Genomic DNA, 23,282 nt, shown 5'->3' with positions numbered 1-23,282 from the left:
CACAGCAGCACTTGCAACCCAAGCTGTGATTAGTCCGTGTCTCGCTGACATTTTTTGGGGACGGTTTTTGACAGGAAAATATTTAATCGTCTGAAAAAATCTAAACGAAACAGTGACAGCAGGAACAAGAGCATGTTTTGCTTTAGGTCCTGTAAGGTAGAACTCGTCAAGTAATATCTCGGGTTTCTTCGCTCTCTATCGTCAGATCACGAGATTCTCCGCCCTTTATTGTTTCACATGGCGACAAATAACAAAATCAAGTCTTTCAGGACATGAAGTAAATAAACATCAGCTGTGTTTATCTTGAAATCTAATTCAGAATAAATATCAGTGTTGACAGTTGGGTCCACCGCAACCAAACCCGCCGTGCGCGTGCTGCTGCTTCAATACATAATGATTCATGAGGCAGTCACTTGGTGGTCGATGTATAATCACAATGACAAGGCTGAGTGCTGGTCTGTTAATGCCATGTCTTGTTCAGGTTTATTGACCACTTCTGAGCTTTCTCCACAGCTCTTGGCCTCTTTTTGGCTTTTATGGATGGATGTATTGATCACTATTGTATTGACCAAAGTATTGGACTGACCATAGTGCCTGAGTTAGAAATCCAGTTTGCTTGTGTAGTGCTAAGAATACACTTTATATTACACATTTTATTTTTCCTGGTGTTGGGACTTTGTCTTTCTGTGGCACTAAGTAACCCGTGTGTACACACATGTGTGAATATTGCAAAAAGAATGCGCGTGTATTGTGTGTGTGTGTGTGTGCGCGCGCGCGCGTTTGATGATAAAACCAGAGCGAAAAACACTAATGACTTCACACCATATGCTGCAGTTAATTATAATTATCTTCATACCTCTGCTGGTGGTGGTAGTTTGAGGAGTAAGCATAAGGATAAGGTTACACAGATAAACAGGTAGACATGCACACATACGCACGCACACCTCGAACTCACGTGCACACACTTCTCTCTCTCTCTCTCTTCTGACAGACAGACAGACATCTGGTGTAACTCTTCACCTTGACAGGTCGTCTTTCAAACTAACGCCGATCGGAATTCACCTGACTTTGAGGTAACGGTCAGCTCCTAATCCGTGCCCACCTTTGTCACGTCTGGCGCTTTGAATGGCACCTACCCTGTTGTATTGCTTTCTGTCAGTTGGCAGCGATCCACCCGCTCCTCCTTGGGTCGTGGAGGTGGGGTGTGGTCTCTGTTTCACAAGGCTCGATCTTGACATACCATCGATTACAATCCTCTTCAATCCGTGTTTCTGTGACAATGCTTTACTAGTAAATCTGTCCTTGATTCCCCGCGCGTGATTTACGTAGTGACCCTTGTGTGGTCCCCCACTGAGTGGGGTCGGAACTCTTGAAAACCTATCTACAAGGTTGAAAAACATTGCATTGAAAAGGGCATAACATGTTCCTAACTCTATACTTGAAAATTCTTTCATTATGTGCTTAGTTCATTCTTTGTGAGCCCGGTTTTCATACTTTATTCTGACAAAAGAAGTAACAGTGGAATTTACTGTTGTGAATGTACTAGAAGAAGTTTGTAACATAGTCTTCATAAAAAGTCAAACTTTGATCCACTTGCGTCAGACGATTAAGTACAAAACAGCACTCTGTGTGTTTGCTGATTTTTAACACAAACCTTCCACCTATACACTCTAGGCTACATTATCATGACCGCTACATGCATCATTTGACCGCTACAGAAACAACAGAAGGACAAATGGAAAACATGTGTTCTAAATCATCTTCCATTGCATGTTCTGATTTATGAGAGAAAAAAAACTCATCACTAGAAATGTCTTGCAACCATTCTGTCCTGTGCTAAATGACCTGTTCATTATCTCCGCCATCCAACTCAGAAACTGAAGAATTTTATTTATCAGAATCTGAATGTGGCATCCCAAGTGTAGTCACTTAATCAGAACAATACAGGAGATGGTGATCTTGCCTACAAATTACGGGTATATCTTTCAAAAAAATAAATAAATAAAACTTGACTCTGGCCAGTTTACCACACACAGTTCGTTTATGCATGAATATGTATCCCCTGGATGGCTCGCAGACGATTTATTTCAATTAGCTCCTAGAACGAGACTATCGACAGAACAGCTTCCGGTTTAGCAAACGACGACAATGGCTATATCAGCAGAGTCTGCGAGAGTAACAACAATAAATAAACAGTCAGGAGGTGGTTTATAATGTTACGTGGAAGGATGCTACTATGCAAGTGTCAAATATTTGCGTGTACCTTTATTATTATTATTTGGCTTCCGCGGTCAGGTGTATCGAAAGAGCAAGACGAGTGGGTAGCGGCTCTCATTCATGTCTAGGCCATTCAGACATATGCTTAAATCTGTTGAGAGCCAAGCTTTGTTTGAAACGGAAGTCTGACTGTCTATTGCTCGCCGAGACTAGCAGCGGAGAACTTCACGTTAGTCTCGGCATACAGTCAGCCATCCACTTGTACATGTCCGTAGTTAATGCACATCATCCGACATAAAACATTCCAACATGAGGACGGGGTATACTACTGTAAGAGGAAATTCTTGGTAAGATAATCTACCACTGCCTACCAGAGTCTGAAATATGACCCCTGCCCATGTCATCAACTAAGCCCCTGGCATCAAGTGTTAGTGGAAATTTATTTTAGTAACATCCTCCTTCGCTGGGTTGTGTCTGACTTTGAAGACCTTTGAACCTGACTGAACGTTTCAGGCGCAGTGTGTTTATCTACTCTCTCCCTCCCCCGTCTCTCTTTCAGACACTCACGCACACATGTACTCATACACCACAGAAATAAAGAAATGGAGGAAGGAGGGGAGGGAAAATAACTCCTCTCTCTTCAACCCCAGGCTGATACACCTGCTTACCTATGAAGTCAAATATTTTTTTTCCTTGACTTTGTAGTCGTCAGGGTCATAAGCTTATAGTCTTACCCACCCACGGCGAACAGATGACTGCACTCGTGTTGACGGGCTCTTGCAGAATTTTCAAGAGGGTCCAAGGACAAGAGGAGACTATTCCTCTGCTCCAAGTTTCTCCTTCTCTCACCCACTTGTGACGTGTTCATAAACCACTTCAAGACGGAGGGTGTGTCTAAAACTTTCTGTTACCTCCTTTTAGTCATGGGCGTGAGCCTACACTCAATAAAGAGGTCTCACTTTCTTTTCTCTCTTCAAATGCAGGACCTCATATATATATATACTGACATATGTACATGAAAACACTCGTGCACATGCATAAACCTGTGTTTGGTGAGCATGTGAGAATGCCTATACAAGGATACACATATACACATTGACACACCAGGAACAAGAGAGAGACACACACCTAGGAGCAAGCCGACTCGGGTTACAGACCGTTACAGTCAGGGCCGAGCCCCAGGACAGACGACTGTCTGGCCCCTTGTACTTTAATGGTAAATTATTTTACCATCATATAATAATAGGCTAACAATTCGACTGTCAATCTCTACATGTCGTTCAGTATGTAGTATAGACTGCAAGCAGGACAAGTACCCTAGGACCTACATCACTACTTGAACAAAAAGTTGATTGCACGTCCGTGGTTATTAAAGGAGGGAAATGGCGTTAAAGGATCAAGCTTGAAGTACTCTACTCCATAGAAACAATCCCCAGAGTGAAGAATGTTGGATCAACAACCATGTCACAAAACTGGGCAGATTAGAGAAACGGCTGGATCATAAAGACAGTCCAATGTTCATTTCCAACAGGCTATTGCAGGTGTGATAAAGGTGGTTATTAGCTGTACATACAGTACAATGCAACAGCCTGTTTCAGGTGTGATCAAGGTGGTTATTAGCTGTACATACAGTACAAGGAACAGTGTCGGGCAATACACAAACACATCATTGTCCGCTCGAGTAATATAGGTCCATACAATACCTGGTGCACCCATTGCCTTAACATTACAGAAGTTGTGCTTTGCTAGCTTTATGATTAGCAAAAAGTTTGATAATACAGTCGATTGTTCTTGCGAACCAGTCCTCCATTACCGATACTCATGAGCTGACTTAACGATCGCAGCCCACCCTTGACCCCAACACGTTTTTACTCTTATTACTCTGATCAGAATGCTGACAGAACCGTCTTGTTGGCAATGAGCAAAAGATTCTAAGAATCACTGTGAAGTTTCATACAATAACCACTTTTGAAGTTCTCTCTCTCTCTTCAATACCTCTACTGATTGTCTTCTCTCCATCCCAACACTGCGTCAACACATCCCTCTTTTTTTTTTTTTTTTTTTTTTTTTTTCAGTTTTCAATCGAATTCGTTTTTGATGCTGTGCTTTTCGTCAAGTGCACTAAGCTCACTGCCATGGAAGGAAATGTGCTATTATATTAGTGTTTTATACTTATACGTGTATGTTAAAGGCTGAAGAGGAAGAGCCGAAGACGTTAATGACTGAACAAGTCTTCGTCGAGTGTCGTTAATACCCTTATTATTTTTTTAAAGTTTTTTTTACCAGCTTACACGGCAAACGAGGCAAACGCAAAAGCACCAATCGAAAGCCCCTTCCTACATTTCCTTCATTTATTTCTTTATTTCTTCACATACACACAGATGTGACACGCAAACACATATCTGAACTGAACTGCCGCCTTCAGACTCTTTAAAGTAGAATTTTGATGTTTAACATATTTTATCTGAACTGTAATAGTACATAGAAATAAAGTTATGCAATACCAATATTGTGATTTTACCGGCTAAGGACTATAATGCTATATTTATGAGTTTTTCTTCAAACTTCATTGTCGTCAATATGAGATGCTTGCTATAGGTTCATTGACACTAAAGTTCCTGCTTTATCAAATGCTATTTGCCAATAAACAGAAAATCATAGAAATAATATAAAAAAAAAATTACTGTACTTACCAAACAAAGTGCAGCGTACCTCGGCTTTTCGAGTGTGACGAACAGGAGAGTACTGTGTGAGAAAAGATATAGTATAAGTAGCTATCTCTATTGTCCCACCGTCTAAACTTTCTTGGGTCCAAGGACTCCAAGCTAAAGAGAGAGGAAAATCAAGTGTCCTGGTCAAACACTCGGCGACTTGACTGCTGACTCGTCTAAATAGCTCATAAAGATGTCGGTCTTTACCTCCAAACCCCGACCATTTAGTTCCCCCATGAAATCCCATCCCATCGAGTCTTTCAGAAACTATCCCCCTTCTCTTCTTGTCAGGTGGGCAACAATGCATTCCGGCCCATGGGTGGAAGTTGCTGTCACCTCAGTCACTGGCTTCTAAACCAAAACAGAGGCAACATAATCTGCCTGTACCTGGATTGTGGGTGTCAAGAAAAGGAACAGTTTAATAAAAATAAAGCTAACATTTGTGCCATATATATAAACTTTCTCCTCCCTTCTTCATCGTCAACTATACGTTACACGAAGCTCCTTAAAAACGACATTCAGATGGTGTGACCTGAGATGGGGGTCAGACTGACGACATAGCACACCGGCAATGATCTGTGTGTATGTGTGTCTTGATACCTCTCTCTGTGTGTGTTAATATCTATTTTAATGTCTTGTTGACTGCCTGTCATCTTAGGATGTTAGAGACTTCTATGCCAACCACACTCTGGGTTTGGACAGTTATTAATAACCACATTAGTCTCATTTTTGAGGAGACGGACGTATTAAGTTTCTAAACGAGTGTTTGTGAAAAACCAGACGAGAAAACTCGAGCTCCACGGGTGTGAGCGAGGCTGTCAGTTAGTTAAAAGAGACTTTAGAAACATCACATGTTTATGGGGTGGGCAGAAACAGGAGACAAAAGCTGTGGGGAGAACGGGAAGGTAGCATTGTGAATTAAAATTATGTGTAAGGCTGGGTGTGGGGTGGGCAGATGAGAAATTTGAGGCTGGGCTGGCAAAGTGCAGATCATCCCCTGCATGACACGTTTGTAACACAGTGTTGACGATGTCGCTGTGTAGGGTGTAACAAAGGATTTCTAGAAGGGTACCCGGTCATTGTTTAAATCACCTTCCTGGTTTGTCAACATGGCATGGCCACCGTTCTTATCTCATCACTTCTTCAGCACTCATGTCACATTGGCTGAAAGACAAAATGGCGGATTTCTCTTTCTCCCTCACTACCACCTCCCCTTGCTGAGGTCCTTTCGTAGTTTCGATAAAAAATTTCAGAAACCGTAAGATAAAACGGTCAAAAAGTCATTTGTCCAAGGGCATGTTTCGATAATATATAATGGCACTCTCAAGTGATAAAGGAGCGAGAAAGGTGGAGGAAGGGGAGCACGAGAAGGGACAGTCACGTGACAGGAACGTGTCAGGAGGTTTGCAAACAGTTTTAGGCTGGAGTGGTTGACCATTCGGTACACACCCATGATAGTGGGGACGTGCACTTTGTCTTTCATCTGTCACATGACCTTCCTCGTCAACGTCATAAAACCATCTCCAACGGTCTCGGCTTGATAATGATTTCTCATGATGACCGCGTGCAACTATAGGCTGAGCAGCAATTCACATCGCCATAAAATAAAAAAATCATAACAGCTCCACTAGTCCCATCATAAATGGAGGGCCTTATACGTGGAAAGAGATGCAAACGCTTATTTTTCAACAAACTCAGTTCATATTTCACTATTATAGCTTTCTGTAGTCTATCTTCCATCAGCCAGACTCTTGTTGTGTGCGTAGATGCCATTTTGATGAGGAGGGCACGTGATTCAGGTCGACGATCACAGATAGGCATCGGACGTGCTCAACAGAAGGAATGCGGGACTAAATTTTTTTTTTCTGTCTCCGCTTGAGGGTGTGCCACCCGAATACCACGGAACACGATGAAGTGATTTTTACCCTGGGTGTGGTGGGTGTGGTGGGTGAGGGTGCGGGAGGACGGCGCCAAGCACGAGGAGGTATGAGGAACTGTCGCTCGACCTGTGACCTCGCTCACGCTACGTACCCGGATTTGGACCTGGGGTGTGTGTGTGTGGCAGTGGCTGTCCGGTCAGCGGGTGGGGTCTAGGTAGGGGTCGGGGGTTGAAAGGAATTGCTATATCATGAGAACGTAGATGGAGTCCGGGTGTTCGTGAAAGTGTTCAGTGCGGATGCTCCACCTCCACCTTCTGGCTGAATGAACTGCTTTTCTTGTGGGTTTCGAAAAAGAGGTGAGAGTTATCCCCGTCAATTGGTGGACTTTCTTTGCTGATTATTTATTTCGTTCGTTTATTCTGTCTTTCTTTCGTGCTTTGACTTTCTTTATTATTGTTTCTTTAGTTCTTTCTTTGTTTTGTTCTTTGGTTTATTTTTTCGGGGGTTTTTTGATTGACTTTTTTGGTTGATTTTTTTCTCTCAATGATTCCTTTTTGCCCTTCTTTCTTTTGTTGCATTTTTTCTTTCCATTTCTTTTTTTTCTGAAGTCTTTATTTCGTTTATTTTTCTTTCGTGAGTTTTTTTAAAATTTTTTTTTTTTATCTTTCTTTTTTTTTTTGACAATTCTAACCCTGAATCTTTCTTTGTTTTGCTCTTTGATTTATTTGTTTTTCTTTCTTTTGTTGATTTGTCTGTCTTTTTTGGTGGTGGGGTTATTGATTTTTGTTCCGGTTTCTATTATTGCGCATTTGTTAATCGTTGTAGGTTTTTTTATTTGTTCATTCCTTTATCCCCTCCCCTCGCCTTTTTTGTTTGTTCTTTGGGTGTTGTTTTTTTTTTTTTCATCTCTATATGTTCAACCCTGGCTTAATGCGCTTGAGTATAGCCAAATAGCACTGTCACCTTTGAACCTGCGAGTGTAAAACTCTTTCACCCACCAAGTGATTTATCAGGACAGGTAGAACGCTGACGGAGGAAAAGGGTAGGCTCGGTCTTAGACACAGTGAACCACTCAACATTTTATTTCTTCTGCGTCACAAGGCTTCGGAACTTTACCTTTGCCTTTACCAATATCCCTGTACAGCTAATTATGAGTGTGAATGTATGTGCTGTTGTTTCATTCAACGTAAATGACAAAAGAAAAAAAAAAGAGAGAACACTGTGGCATTGTTACAGTTTCCCCCGTAGCGACTTCAATTAACCGCTAGTAACTCCGCCTCGCGCTCCACCCAAAAGGTCGACAGTAGACAAACATGGTTTCTTCTTGAACAAACTCTTGTCCCTGGCATGTAACTTTGCCAGATATTTTTATTTGTCCACACCAAATGGATAAGGAGGATGTATCCAGTGGCAAAAACGACCCAAAAAACATAAAATCAAAGTCCAGTGACAGACGAAGACGAGAAGAGAGCAGTCCCCTCAAGCTGTTACTTGTCTCCTCCTAAGTCTGTCAGGGAATTTCACACTGGGAGCTGCACACCCCCCTACATTCCCCATAACATCTCACTACAGATGTACAATAAATGAGCATGTTGCTGCTAGACAGGTTGTGTTGTTTGCTCTGAGTCAGATGGTCTACTCAGTCGCAGTCTGACAGGTCATGAAGTCATTATAGAAGGTGGAGCGTCTAGCGAGCTACATTGATGTTGACAGTCACATATTTATTATGTTATGTCATCAGGGTGCGGTGTTCCGCAAAGAAAAACCATGACATCTTTTCGACTCTTCGTCCTGCTGGGGATAGGTAAGTGTAATATCCTTAATCGTCTGATGACTAGAGTTCAGTCTGTACATTTTTCTCGATCGAGAGAGAGAGACAGAAAGAAGAGAGCGCGAATTTGTTTTCTTTTCTTGTTTTCTTGTCCATTTTTCCAGTTTTCTTTCGTGTTTGTCCGAATTTTCTTTCCCCTAGTTTTTTTTTACTTTACTTTCGTTCTCTCTATTTCTTTTTCCCATCCTATCCCCATTGTTTTTAATTTTCATTTGCATTTCACGATCAGACCAGTCTCACAGTGTGCACCCAACCTGTTCATAACGTAATATGGATTACTCCCCTTATCGTGACGTTATATGTGAGATAACGGTGGATTACGCCCCTTCATCTTAGGGTTATCTGGGATTTCCTTCGACTCCAATATTTTGTCCTTTCCTTTCTCTTTTTTCCACAAAGCTTACGTTCACTTAAATATACAAAAGTGCAGAGCTTTGCCCTTTTCAAAACTAAATCCAGCTTTAGTTTGCGTTAAGTGACGAAATAAATATTTTTTTTCTTTTCGAGAAATACATGATGTCCTTCCACTAGTCAGTGTAGTTGTAACGAAGCCTCCTTCGTCCTCTCAACCGCCTGTTTCATGTGTCTCTGATAAAGTGAATAAATACACTAGTGACGTTTACTTCTTTCAAATGCAAACGCTTGTGTGTTCTGCCTGTCTTCATCATTTGCTGGCTGGCTGGTCTGCTGGATGCACAGCTAGTTGTACAAATGTTGACTTGAAAGCCTCGCACTTTTACATAATAGTCAAGTCTCCGTTAAAGCTAATATATTCCAAACCATCGTAGTAACAACCATTGTAGATTTTGTCTAAACTATATGTAAGTGTTCTAACTACAGTGGTATGTGTTAATGCTTCATAATGTAATGTTACTGACCACATATATATATATGAGCAGCTTTAAATGCTTTAATGAAAACGATTCTTCAGTCAGAAACGTCAATGATTAAATCCGATAACCATAAACAAAAATATTTTTAAAAACTTTTACTGTCTGCAAATAAGATGTAGGCAAAATTTCTCATTGTCTTGCAGTAATTACAGGAACGTCGTCCACTTCTACAACACTTACTTCATCAGAGGCATCGTCAACATCAACAGTATCTAGTACTTCAGAAGCTCCTTCAACATCAACAGTACCTAGTACTTCAGAAGCTCCTTCAACATCCACAGTACCTAGTACTTCACAGGCATCGTCAACATCAATAGTACCTAGCACTTCAGAAGCTTCCGTAACATCAACAGTACCTACTACTTCAGACGCATCATCAACATCAACAGTACCTAGTACTTCAGAGGCATCATCAACATCAACAGTACCTAGTACTTCAGAGGCATCATCAACATCAACAGTACCTAGTACTTCACAGGCATCGTCAACATCAATAGTACCTAGCACTTCAGAAGCTTCCGTAACATCAACAGTACCTAGTACTTCAGAGGCATCATCAACATCAACAGTACCTAGTACTTCAGAGCATCTCAACATCAACAGTACTAGTACTTCACAGGCATCCAACATCAACTACCTAGTACTTCAGAAGCTTCCTCAACATCAACAGTTAGTACTTCAGAGGCATCCTCAACATCAACAGTACCTAGTACTTGCAATCAACATCAACAGTACCTAGTATCACAGGCATCTCAACATCAACAAGTACCTAGTACTTCAGAGGCATATCAACTCAACAGTACTAGTACTTCACAGGCATCGTACTTCAGAAGCTTCCAATCACATCAACAGTAATAGTACTTCAGAAGGCTTCATCAACATCAACAGTAACCTAGTACTTTACAGACATCGTCAACATCAACGCTACCTAGTACTTCAGAAGCTTCCTCAACATCAACAGTACCTAGTACTTCAGAAGCATCATCAACATCAACAGTACCTAGTACTTCAGAAGCAATCTCAACATCAACAGTACCTAGTACTTCACAGGCATCGTCAACATCAACGCTACCTAGCACTTCAGAAGCTTCCTCAACATCAACAGTAACTAGTACTTCACAGGCAGTGTCAACATCAATAGTACCTAGTACTTCAGAAGCTTCCTCAACATCAACAGTACCTAGTACTTCACAGGCATCGTCAACATCAACGCTACCTAGTACTTCAGAAGCTTCCTCAACATCAACAGTACCTAGTACTTCAGAGGCATCATCAACATCAACAGTACCTAGTACTTCAGAGGCATCATCAACATCAACAGTACCTAGTACTTCACAGGCATCGTCAACATCAACGTACCTAGACTTCAGAAGCTTCCTCACATCAACAGTACCTAGTACTTCAGAGGCAATCACATCAACAGTACCTAGTCTTCACAGGCATCGTCAACATCAACGTACCTTAGTACTTCAGAATCAACATCAACAGTACTAGTACTTTCACAGGCATCATCAAACAGTACCTAGTACTTCACAGGCATGTCAACATCAATACCTAGTACTTCAGAAGCTTCCTCAACATCACAGTACCTAGTACTTCACAGGCATCGTCATACAGTACCCGAGTATTCAGAAGTCAACATCAACAGTACCTAGTACTTTCAGAGCTTCCTCAACATCAACAGTCTAGTACTCAGGCACACATCACGTACCTAGTACTTCGCTTCCAACATCAACAGTACTAGTACTTCAGAAGCTTCCTCAACATCAACAGTACTAGTACTTCACAGGCATCATCAACATCAACAGTACTAGTACTTCACAGGCATCGTCACATCAACGCTACCTAGTACTTCAGACACTTCCTCAACATCAACAGTACCTAGTACTTCAGAGGCATCGTCACATCAACAGTACTAGTATTCAGCAGGCATCTCAACATCAACGCTTACCTAGTACTTCAGAAGCTTCTCAACATCACAGTACTAGTACTTCACAGGCATCGTCAACATCGACAGTACCTAGTACTTCACAGCAGCGTCAACATTACCGTAGTACTTTCAGACAGCTTCCCTCAACATCAACAGTACCTAGTACTTCACAGGCATCGTCAACATCAACGCTACCTAGTCAGAAGTATCCTCAACATCAACAGTACCTAGTACTTCACAGGCATCGTCAACATCAACAGTACCTAGTACTTCAAAGCATCCTCAACATCAACAGTACCTAGTACTTCAGAGGCATCCTCAACAACAGTACCTAGTACTTCACACATCGTCAACATCAACAGTACTAACTTCACAGGCATCCTCAACATCAAACGCTACTAGTACTTCAGAAGCTTCCTCAACATCAACAGTACCTAGTACTTCACAGGCATCGTCAACATCAACAGTACCTAGTACTTCACAGGCATCCTCAACATCAACAGTACCTAGTACTTCAGAAGCATCCTCAACATCAACAGTACCTAGTACTTCACAGGATTCGTCAACATCAACAGTACCTAGTACTTCACAGGCATCGTCAACATCAACAGTACCTACTACTTCACGAATCCTCAACATCAACAGTACCTAGTACTTCACAGGCATCGTCAACATCAACAGTACCTAGTACTTCACAGGCATCCTCAACATCAACAGTACCTAGTACTTCACAGGCATCGTCAACATCAACAGTACCTACTACTTCAGACACATCCTCAACATCAACAGTACCTAGTACTTCACAGGCATCGTCAACATCAACAGTACCTACTACTTCAGACACATCCTCAACATCAACAGTACCTAGTACTTCACAGGCATCGTCAACATACCAACGTACCTAGTACTTCAGAAGCATCCTCAACATCAACAGTACCTAGTACTTCACAGGCATCGTCAACATCGACAGTACTAGTACTTCAGAAGCTTCCTCAACATCAACAGTACCTAGTACTTCAGAAGGCATCTCAACATCAACAGTACCTAGTACTTCAGAAGCATCCTCAACATCAACAGTACCTAGTACTTCACAGGCATCCTCAACATCAACGCTACCTAGTACTTCAGAAGCTTCCTCAACATCAACAGTACCTAGTACTTCACAGGCATCGTCAACATCAACAGTACCTAGTACTTCACAGACAGCGTCAACATCAACGCTACCTAGTACCTTTAAGAAGCTTCCTCAACATCAACAGTACCTAGTACTTCGCAGGCATCATCAACATCAACGCTACCTAGTATTTCAGAAGCTTCCTCAACATCAACAGTACCTAGTACTTCAGAGGCATCCTCAACATCAACAGTACCTAGTACTTCGCAGGCATCCTCAACATCAACGCTACCTAGTACTTCAGAGGCATCCTCAACATCAACAGTACCTAGTACTTCAGAAGCTTCCTCAACATCGACAGTACCTAGTACTTCACAGGCATCCTCAACATCAACAGTACCTAGTACTTCACAGGCATCATCAACATCAACGCTACCTAGTACTTCACAGGCATCCTCAACATCAACAGTACCTAGTACTTCAGAAGCTTCCTCAACATCGACAGTACCTAGTACTTCACAGGCATCCTCAACATCAACAGTACCTAGTACTTCACAGGCATCATCAACATCAACGCTACCTAGCACTTCAGAAGCTTCCTCAACATCAACAGTACCTAGTACTTCTCAGGCAGCGTCAACATCAATGCTAACTAGTACTTCAGAAGCTTCCTCAACATCAACAGTACCTAGTACTTCACAGTCATCGTCATCATCAACAGTACCTAGTACTTCAGACGCTTCCTCAACATCAACAGTACCTAGTACTTCACAGGCATCGTCAACATCAACAGTACCTAGTACTTCAGAAACTTCCTCAACATCAACAGTACCTAGTACTTCACAGGCATCGTCAACATCACCAATAGTTAGTACTTCAGAGGCATCCTCAACATCAACAGTACCTAGTACTTCACAGGCAGCGTCAACATCGACAGTACCTAGTACTTCAGAAGCTTCCTCAACATCAACAGTACCTAGTACTTCACAGGCATCGTCATCATCACCAGCAGTTAGTGCTTCACAGGCATCGTCAACATCTACAGTACCTAGTTCCTCAGTTTCATCCACAACATCAACAGTACCTAGTTCCTCAGTTTCATTGTCATCATCAACAGCACAAAGTACTTCAGAAGCATCGTCAACAGCAACAATATCTAGTTCCTCAGTTTCATCGTCAGCACCAACAATATCAACAGTATCTAGTTTCTCAGTTTCATCCTCAACATCAACAGTTCCTAGTTCCTCAGTTTCATCGTCAGCATCAACAGGACCAAGTACTTCCGAGGCATCGTCAACATCAACAGTACCTGGTACTTCAGCCACAACATCAACATTAGCTGGTTCCTCAGTTTCATCTTCAACATCTACAGCTCCTAGTTCCTCAGTTTCATCGTCATCATCAACAGCACAAAGTACCTCAGAAGCATCGTCAACATCAACAGTGCCTGGTACTTCAGCCACAGCATCAACAGTACCTAGTTCCTCAGTTTCATTGTCAACATCAACAGGACCAAGTACTTCCGAGGTATCGTCAACATCTACAGTACCTAGTTCCTCAGTTTCATCCTCAACATCAACAGTACCTAGTTCTTCAGTTTCATCCTCAACATCAACAGTACCTAGTTCTTCAGTTTCATCCTCAACATCAACAGTGCCTGGTACTTTAGTTTCATCCTCAACATCAACAGCTCCTAGTTCTTCAGTTTCATCGTCAGCACCAACAATATCAACAGTACCTAGTTCCTCAGTTTCATTGTCAACATCAACAGGACCAAGTACTTCCGAGGCATCGTCAACATCTACAGTACCTAGTTCCTCAGTATCATCAGCACCAACAATATCAACAGTACCTAGTTCTTCAGTTTCATCCTCAACATTAACAGTACCTAGTTCTTCAGTTTCATCCTCAACATCAACAGTACCTAGTTCTTCAGTTTCATCCTCAACATCAACAGTGCCTAGTTCTTCAGTTTCATCGTCAGCACCAACAATATCAACAGTACCTAGTTCCTCGGTTTCATCTTCAACATCAACAGCTCCTAGTTCTTCAGTTTCATCCTCAACATCAACAGTGCCTAGTTCTTCAGTTTCATCCTCAACATCAACATTGCCTAGTTCTTCAGTTTCATCCTCAACATCAACAGTTCCTAGTTCCTCAGTTTCATCCTCAACATCAACATTGCCTAGTTCTTCAGTTTCATCCTCAACATCAACAGTTCCTAGTTCCTCAGTTTCATCCTCAACATCAACAGTGCCTAGTACTTCAGTTTCATCCTCAACATCAACAGTTCCTAGTTCCTCAGTTTCATCATCAACATCAACAGTGCCTGGTACTTCAGTTTCATCCTCAACATCAACAGTTCCTAGTTCCTCAGTTTCATCCTCAACATCAACAGTTCCTAGCACATCAGTGATAACGTCATCGACTACCACAACACCAGTTTCTTCAACAAAGTATCCCGTGAGACCTCCTAAATTAGGTATGTTTCTCATTTTGTTAATGTTATTGATAAAGAGGAGTTACAAACACAGAAAAGTTGAAAATAATTGTTTTAAAATGTTCTTTTGTTACCTTGATGTTAATCGGTTGAAATTCAATCTTTTAAACATAAAATATCTTTTTACTCCGAAGTTGACACTTGATAAATCAAACCTCCTTGCTTCACTTCGCCTTACCAGATGAAAATTCTTCACGCTTTCTTTATTCCGTTATTATGGTAGGTGCGTAGACTATGTAGATATATGTAAAGATGAGTTGACCGAAACCTATTTGAGAGTGGGCAAAGTTTTCTTTTTGTAGACAGGTCTCAAAATTCTTAACTATGAAACCAACTGGTAACATATTAACGACTCATATCATGACCACACAACAATCCTAGTGAAAATGAGATAGAAAATGCGTACAATGTGTTGTTCACTTAACCGAAATTTCTGTGAAAAGCGAAGAATTCGTTCACTGGCCATTCAGAAGTTTGGGGTGTGGCAGAACTGCGGACAGATGCTCGTCCGTCACATAAATTAAATTTCAATTAAATTAACGTAAGTAAAATTTTAAAAAATATTCAAAGAAAGTATACTTCGTTTAGTAAACAGTCCGGTCCAAAGAGGTCCGAGGGCCATACTTTGCCCACTCCTGATTAGTGTGAACAGTAGACTAGCATGGGTGAGGAAAGGTCGCCAAACCTGTTTGAATATTACACTGCTTATCTTACTTAACTGGTGCTTTGCTTTATCTGATTTGTGGAAATGTCTGGAGACTAAATAATAAAGAAACATACTTTGGTTAGTCCTAAAAGTTGTTTCATATAACAACACCATCTCTGCAGAACCTAACGCGCCTGGTTTTCTTTTTCAGATAATGCAGTTTTCATCTTCTCATTTGACTTTACTTTGAAAGTCGGCGCTTATATAGACAATCTAAAATCTGAGGTAAATCTTCATAATCTTTTCCCGATACTTTTACACTGTTCAGTCGTCTATAATGTGCTGAGATTAATCGTAGCAAGAAATTGTGTAATATGAAATTTAGTCACAAGACATTGGTTAGTGTTATTTCTACAAGCATGTTCTCAACAGTGCCAAAGCTAAAGAAATTTATGTGTTTTATTTTTGTTTTATTTATTTTTTTGTATTTTTACAGCTCACAAGTTTCTTCCAGAATGTGAAGGGGATTTCTTGGCATAGAATTGTAAGGAACTGTTTCTACTGTTTAACTGTTATCTGTCAACCTATTTCATAGTTATTATTGACTCACTAATTATTGTCTTGTTATTATTATTAAAGCATCTTTCCTTAGTTATGAATATGAACAAATTAAGCACCATGCAGTTTGTGCTGCTTCAAATTAAATTCATTGATAACCTTTTGTAGCTCTGAGTTATTTATGTGATATAAGCATGCCGAGAAGAGAACTGTGACATGACTGACAGTGAGGAGAGATGGCATTGAAATTCGCAATTAGCAGAATCTTGTATATTTTGAGTGCAGTCAATGATGTGTGCAATTTTTTGTTGTTGATAGTTAAACAGATAGCAGATGTTTGCATGATGAATATTTCTGTTTCAGAGTGTTGAAGTCTTCAAGCAGGAGAAAGCGTGACATGTAAGTGCCTTATTTGGAAAGACATGGCGTAGAAACTCTAGAATATCAAAGACAAGGAGAGAATTTGATTGTTTTGAACTTGTTTTCGACGACTTCAACACTCTTATATCTCTGGTTATCATTCTTCGATGTTAAAAAAATGCTTTACCTAAGAAGGAAAAAGTGAAATCTTCTTCCTAATAAAAATTCTACATAATTGACAGATAAATAATAATAATAATAATAATAATAATAATAATAATAATAATAATAATAATAATAATAATAATAATAATAATAATAATAATAATAATACAGACGCTTTTAAGAATATGAATTCTCATATTGTTCTGGGCGGTCTGGCTGGTACAATGCCTATCACCACAGCCGTCACGATTGGTTGCCCTAGGTTCATGTTTCGTCATGGGCACGCTGTTTTTTCTCAGCATACAGCATCTGTTTACAGAGCTGGCTGCTTTGCTGTGATATAGCCTTAGTTGCTGGTTGGGAGTAAAATACCAGTTCCCTGTTAGCCTCATTGATGTCACGTGTGAAGATAGATTAATCCAAATGAACTTTTCATAACAAATGATCACATTGTGCGTGCGTCTTTTTTTCCTTTAATAGCAGTCCTCCAGGAACCACTTTCACATCTAAGGTCATACTTGGGGCTGAAAACGTTACAAATTCCAACGACACGGTAAACCAGCTCAACAACACGATGGATAACATAAGCACTACACTCGCCTCCCAGATAGACGTGCCCCCGACCTACAATCAAGGGCTTGAAGCACGTGAGTTGTCTTCTGAAAGGCCTGTTGCTGACTAATCCGTTTCTATGCTACTGCTTTCTGTTATCACACTTTTCCCATCACGCTCTGTTTGATATCTTGATCTTCCTAAGTTATTCATGTAATACTAAAAGTTATTCTTGTAAAAAGAATAGTTATTCCTATAATAAGGAAAGGTAAAATGCAGAACAGCTGCTGGATAAGCAGGAGTTGCCCAGCTACAGATCCGAACCAGAGACCTTTGACTGCACACCACTGGGCTACGACGCCTCTTATACAAACAATAGAATGTCTGGAAATGATAATTTTATAATAACACGCACTTTGCTTCTATATTGCTATTATTGCTCAGGTTGTTCAGTTCACAATTATTTCTGTTTGAAAAGTATGTTATTAGCAGAGAATTCAACGTGAACAGTGGCACACTGTTAAGTTCAGTTTACAAATTTACAGACAGTCCTTCTTTAACTCGTAAATTCTAATTAATTTGTTTCATTTGTCGGTTCCTCTCTATGGCTTTCATTCACACGTTCATCACTCTAGATCCGTTATTATTGTATTCTGTGTTTTTACATGTCCACAACGACTTTTGTCCAACTGAAATGCAGGTTTGACTATCTATAGTCGACATCTTCATTTCTGTCAACACAGTGCGGATGTCGATACAAGATGCTTGCAAGGCAGTGGGGCAGGTTTGTGATGACTTCCAGGTTTGCCAGGACAACACGTGTTTTCACAAGTGCGAGTTCGCTGGGTGCGGAGACCACGGGACAGTGCAAGCTTGTGACCAACGGCTCTGAAATACAAACAACTTGCGAGTAAGCCTGACTGGCATCATTCTGCACATGTCACATAGACCTAGAAGAAATGGAATCGAACCCTTCCCCCTCACACTTTTCCACCCTGCTTTAATCCCTGCAAGGGCTTTTAAATATATTGTTTGATCAGTTCGTGGTGATGGTGTGTGCTGTGACCATGAGATTGGACCCTTCACTTCAGAGTAGCATGATCAGTCCCTCATATTGCCGGTTCTTTGAGATATATTTGTAACTACCAGATTATAGAATTTGTTTCTGTGGGTGGGTAGGCGGCTATTGTTCTTGTTTCTTTGTGTGTGGTGCGTGTGAGCTGATTTATTTTGATGTGGGTGAGGATATTTTGGTGTGTTTATGGTACTTATTTCAGTTTGTTTTTTTATTGTTTGTTCCCATTCCTAAGGCAGTTTAGGCAGAATAATGTTTCACCTATAGCTTTGCTGAAATGTCCCTACTAAACCGATTGCAATCCAATTTTATTCATTTTTGTCGACGAATAAAAATCGTTAGAATGTCATCATAGTAAGTTCCAAACTCTCTGTCTCCTGATGCTACAACAGCTGTGACCTGGTGTTTGCCAGTACTCTGATAACAATCATGATGTTTTGATGATAATAATCTATCCTCCACCATCCCCCAACTATTAGGTGTGTTCCGGACGATGCTTTCTACTACCGCGGGGAGAAGTGTGATGATAAATTTCTGAAGGAGAGGTGGATCGGGGCCATCGCAGGGGCCGTAGGTGGGGTGTTGCTGCTGCTCCTGGTGGTGATGGCTTTCTGTCTGTGCCGCCGCCGTAACAAGATGGACAGTTCGTAAGTATCCACCCATCACACACACACACGCGCGCACAAATAAACAAAATAGTTCTTCTTTATCATCTCTACGTTTTTAAGAGATATGTGTGCGATTGTGCATATACTTAAACAAAACAAAAGGACCCCTTCTCCCCACCTACACACACACAAACGCGAGTTATTCATCTGGTCTGAAGTCTCATTCTCGTTGCGCAGGTATGATACAACTTCGGAAGGCGGCGGGGCCTTCATGCCAATCAGATACTTCAGCAACTACAAAAACGCGGCCTTTGAGGTGAGAACAGCAGGTGAAACACTCGCCAACTCTCCACACACATCGTTGGTCGGTGATATTTCCACTGCATTCTTGTACTCGAGATACCTGCCTCACTCACACCACCTGTAGACACTGTTGTATATATATCTACCTGTAGTTCTTCCTGTGACACCACCTGCAGCATGTGACATTCATCTTGACACTACATGCATCTAGTGACACAGTTTTATCAGTCTTGACACTCCCGACCTCATGATATGTCAACGACCTCCCATCATTCATGTCATTACTTGTGACACTAACATACACCCTGACATAGTACCTCGTGACGCCGCCTGTTATTCGTGACACTCCTTGTATTTCATTTCACAGTTTCTCGTGGCTCACCTTTTTTTTGCGACACTTCCCTTACCTCCTGAACCTCGTGACACGTCCTGTACGGTCATGTGACACTCCATACACTCCAGTCCTCCATCATTCTTCCTCTACTTCGTGACACTTGCTCCCTTCTCACCTTGCGATTCTGTATTATTTCGTAGCACTGACCATGTCCAGAGCTATTGTTGTTTAGTGACTTGTGCTGTCATCTACATCTCAGAAATCTGGACCTCATTGCTTGTGTCAATACCTATCCCTACATGTTGTTTGTTGTCACTGCGTGCATTTCAGGGTGAAAGGTTGGAGTCTGTCAACACAAATGAAAATCCCTATTCCCATTACGACTTCCCATCGCCGAATACGTCTGGAACTCCTTGGATCCCTGGGGATCCCATAACATCAACCACTAATGTAAGGAAACAGGTGTAAATATACAATAATAATTATCACAGGTGTAAAGCATACCAATACTGATTGCATGTGTAAACATACAATTAACTGATTATTTTACCAAAAAAACAAGAAGTGAATGAGTCACGGAGTTCTAGTGAGAACATGTGTGCGTGTGTGCAACCCAACAATAACAAAATTCTGCTTCAAGACAAGTTAACATTCCAGATTTTTTTTACTGACATAAATTCTTTCTTTGCAGTTTGTCATCAAAAGACCAACATTTTCACTACAAGGCGCGGGAAACTAAAGGAGTGAGTGTGATTCACAGCTGGTTTTTCTCAATCGTCTCCATGTATCGATGAAGGGGCTGAGTGTATTGCCTTTCATCCTGGAGTGTATTGATACAAGGTATTGTTCTTCGAGATGCCTTATTAAAAGATCTCATTTGATTCCTCTTCATCTCTGTGGGGTATTTATGCAAGAGTTGGTTCAACTCAAAAGGAGTTTGAGTCTTCATCCTGTCCATCAGAAAGAGGAACTAAAGATGGTTTGCACAGAGCAGCTCTGAGAAGTAAGTGATACCAAGTGCTACATCGTATTCCACATACACAGGTCTTCTTGCAAACCATTCTTCTACACTCATTGAACATTATTTTGTCGAAAGGTGAAGTGCTGAGTTGAAAATTTTCCGACAACTTTCGAAATCATTTTTATTTTTGAGATTTCTACAATTGGCTGAACTTTCTCATGAGGATCGTGATGTTCGAGCAATCCTGTCTCCATAACCCTCAATCCACAGCTGAAATATTTGGAGAGAGTGGTTGGACTGTGGAGTTTCTTCGAGAGAGACAAAAGCTGCCTTCAAGATGACTGGACCTGTCTCCTCTTAAAGGAGACTGCAGCACGAGACCTTACTGCCCTTAAAGGAGACTGCAACACGAGACCTTACTGCCTTAAATGAGACTGCAACACGGACGTTTGCTTTTCATTATTAGTGATGAAAATATCTCTGGATGAAGTGAGGCATTTCCCAGTCATTTGTTTCAGAGTGCCTTACACGTGTAAATCTGCTCTGTCTTTCATTGCTGAAGGCTGCAAATATTTTTGCAATGTGTACAGACATTTCACCTCTGCCTTATCCATGCCATCAAGCAACGCTGATTTACTGGATGATAAATGTTTCAGCATTATTCCTTAACCTAAAGCTGCGAGAGCTTGGGTCTTTTTTAAATATATTTCCTAAAAACTATGTAGAGGGATGTATCGCTTGTTTAATTCCAGGCCTAACATTACTGAAAAACTGTGTAATATTGTATGTGATATGTATGGATATATATATGGATAGATGATGGACTAATAATAAAAGGATCAATGGCAATCATTTGCTCACATGGTCAAAGATGTCCAGCGAACAAATTCAACATGGACAATCATTCCTTCTGTCTACAATCATGGATATAATTTTGACTCTCTTGTGACGAGTTGAAGTGAAATGTGTTTTGTTGTTCACAAGTGCAGCTTTTCTTGGCGGTTATGAAGGCTGTCAAAAGTTAATTTAATTTTATGGTCTTCAAAATGAATTTATGATGAACATTTTAATAATGTAAAGAAACACTTTAATGAATGATCCAAGGCAGTTGTTTGTTCTCGTCAGACTTTTATGAAGTGCTTTTGTCTTTAATAGTTTAAATGGTCTTCCAGATGAACTGTTGATTGAAGCTTTAAAATGAGGTATTTGTGTTGTTACCCATGAAGTCGCGAGCTTTTCGTAAAGATTTATTTCCAAAGAAAGAAAACTACTTTTTTAAAATAATATAATTGGTATTAACAAATACTACTACTATGACATGGTTGAACTTTTTTGTGTGGCTGAAATAATGAAATGCATGATTCTAAGTCATTTGTGTAGTCGTTAGCTCACTATCTCTCTCACTCTGCACACACACACACGCAAAAGAGAGAGAGAGAGAGATTTTAAAGAATGAATGGAATGCAGTTTACACACTGCCTGGTCCTCAAAGACCAAATTTACCCGATGAAGAAGCCCACGACCATCATTTCCACATTTCCCTGGTGTGTAAGTATTCTTTCTCCTGTAAAATCCAAAGAGCATTTTTTGCAATGTTTTCGTGAAGATTTCCATGTTTGCTAGACCCTCAATGGTCTCCATGCAGGACCATGGACCACAAGGCAATGATGTCGACTTTTCATTTGATTAGAAGCCTACCGCGGGCGGTCGAGTTTCTAATGTCAATATTTTTATGCCACTTATCTTCCTTCAGGTCAATCTGGTTTGTATAGTCAGACACTATATGTTAATATATATATATGGTTGCTGCCCTATGTCATAGGACACAGGACTAAAATTTGTGTACCTTTGTACGGAAAGACAGAATTAAGTGCAGCTGACATAAATTAATATAAAATAAATTTTATTACTCTTAACTTGCGTATAGAAAAAATAAAATATATTTATAAATTATCCTTATTTTCTCTGTTGTATGTCGACAGCTGACTGTGAGGTTTTTGTCATAGACTGTTATTAATACTGTACTTGAGAGATTCTTGTGTTTGCTAGTCGTCAGTATTATTGTGTACAGTCCACCATTTGTGAGTAGGATGACACGACACAGCTCTGCTCCCTTCAGGCTGCACATCAAATCTTCCTTTTTAACTGCTCAGGGGTCATATGTGGCTCTGTTAATATATTTGTGACCCACCACTAAATAATCCCTGACTTGAAAATGTTGTATCATTGAAAGCTACAAGTTCTGAGCTTTCTTTGAGACTAAAATTATCCTTCTAATAAAAGTTTCCTTAGACATGTACTTTTAATAGTTTACAATGATGAAACAAATCAAGCGACATCATTTCAAATTACAAAAATAAAAAAAGCATTGAATATTTGTAAGTTTTTACTACATTAATTACCGCTAGTAAAGCAAACGGCAGTGGAAGAAGTGTTATAGGTGCCCGAGACGGGATTTGAACCCAGGACTTCCAGTCCTCACTGCAGTGTTGCTGGACCGGCCCAAAAGATGGAGTGAGGGGTAATAAGGAAAAGAAGAGAAAATCAGGGAGGAGAATGACATTATCCAGCTCTTTAATTTTATTGAATTTTTTTTTAACGACTGCTGCTGTTGACTTGTTATTTACTGCCCTTCCCCTACCCC

General features: G+C 40.6%; 2 protein-coding genes across 2 annotated transcripts; both read left to right on the top strand.

The window, feature by feature from the left end:
- The first annotated feature begins 6,232 nt into the window (after positions 1–6,232).
- Positions 6,233–14,837, top strand: LOC112553498 (platelet binding protein GspB-like). The gene is made up of 9 exons (XM_025220775.1): positions 6,233–7,164; positions 8,550–8,612; positions 9,676–10,112; positions 10,333–10,337; positions 10,429–10,954; positions 11,758–11,982; positions 12,404–12,535; positions 12,895–14,736; positions 14,802–14,837. Exons 1-9 carry the CDS (start codon positions 7,131–7,133, stop codon positions 14,835–14,837), a joined length of 3,300 nt encoding a protein of 1,099 aa, XP_025076560.1. The 5' UTR covers positions 6,233–7,130.
- A 1,378-nt stretch (positions 14,838–16,215) lies between these two features.
- LOC112573449 lies at positions 16,216–22,593 on the top strand. The gene is made up of 8 exons (XM_025253836.1): positions 16,216–16,266; positions 16,644–16,679; positions 17,286–17,452; positions 18,101–18,267; positions 18,912–19,079; positions 19,278–19,356; positions 20,008–20,127; positions 20,369–22,593. Exons 4-8 carry the CDS (start codon positions 18,119–18,121, stop codon positions 20,414–20,416), a joined length of 564 nt encoding a protein of 187 aa, XP_025109621.1. The 5' UTR covers positions 16,216–16,266; positions 16,644–16,679; positions 17,286–17,452; positions 18,101–18,118; the 3' UTR covers positions 20,417–22,593.
- Positions 22,594–23,282: the final 689 nt, after the last annotated feature.

This window comes from Pomacea canaliculata, linkage group LG1, assembly GCF_003073045.1.
Source record: "Pomacea canaliculata isolate SZHN2017 linkage group LG1, ASM307304v1, whole genome shotgun sequence".
NCBI lineage: Eukaryota > Metazoa > Mollusca > Gastropoda > Architaenioglossa > Ampullariidae > Pomacea > Pomacea canaliculata.
Note: the sequence above shows the minus strand (reverse complement) of the source record. Positions and strands in the feature narration are given on the sequence as shown.

Excerpts from the sequence above, each read along its gene's own strand:
- LOC112573449 (XM_025253836.1), top strand. The coding sequence starts at position 18,119 with ATGCTTGCAAGGCAGTGGGGCAGGTTTGTGATGACTTCCAGGTTTGCC. Across the intron at positions 19,080-19,277 it reads CGTAACAAGATGGACAGTTC|GTATGATACAACTTCGGAAG; the intron begins GTAAGTATCCAC and ends CTCGTTGCGCAG. Across the intron at positions 20,128-20,368 it reads CCATAACATCAACCACTAAT|TTTGTCATCAAAAGACCAAC; the intron begins GTAAGGAAACAG and ends CTTTCTTTGCAG.
- LOC112553498 (XM_025220775.1), top strand. The coding sequence starts at position 7,131 with ATGAACTGCTTTTCTTGTGGGTTTCGAAAAAGAG. Across the intron at positions 8,613-9,675 it reads CTTCGTCCTGCTGGGGATAG|TAATTACAGGAACGTCGTCC; the intron begins GTAAGTGTAATA and ends ATTGTCTTGCAG. Across the intron at positions 11,983-12,403 it reads CAGTACCTAGTACTTCAGAA|TACTTCACAGGCATCGTCAA; the intron begins GCATCCTCAACA and ends AACAGTACCTAG.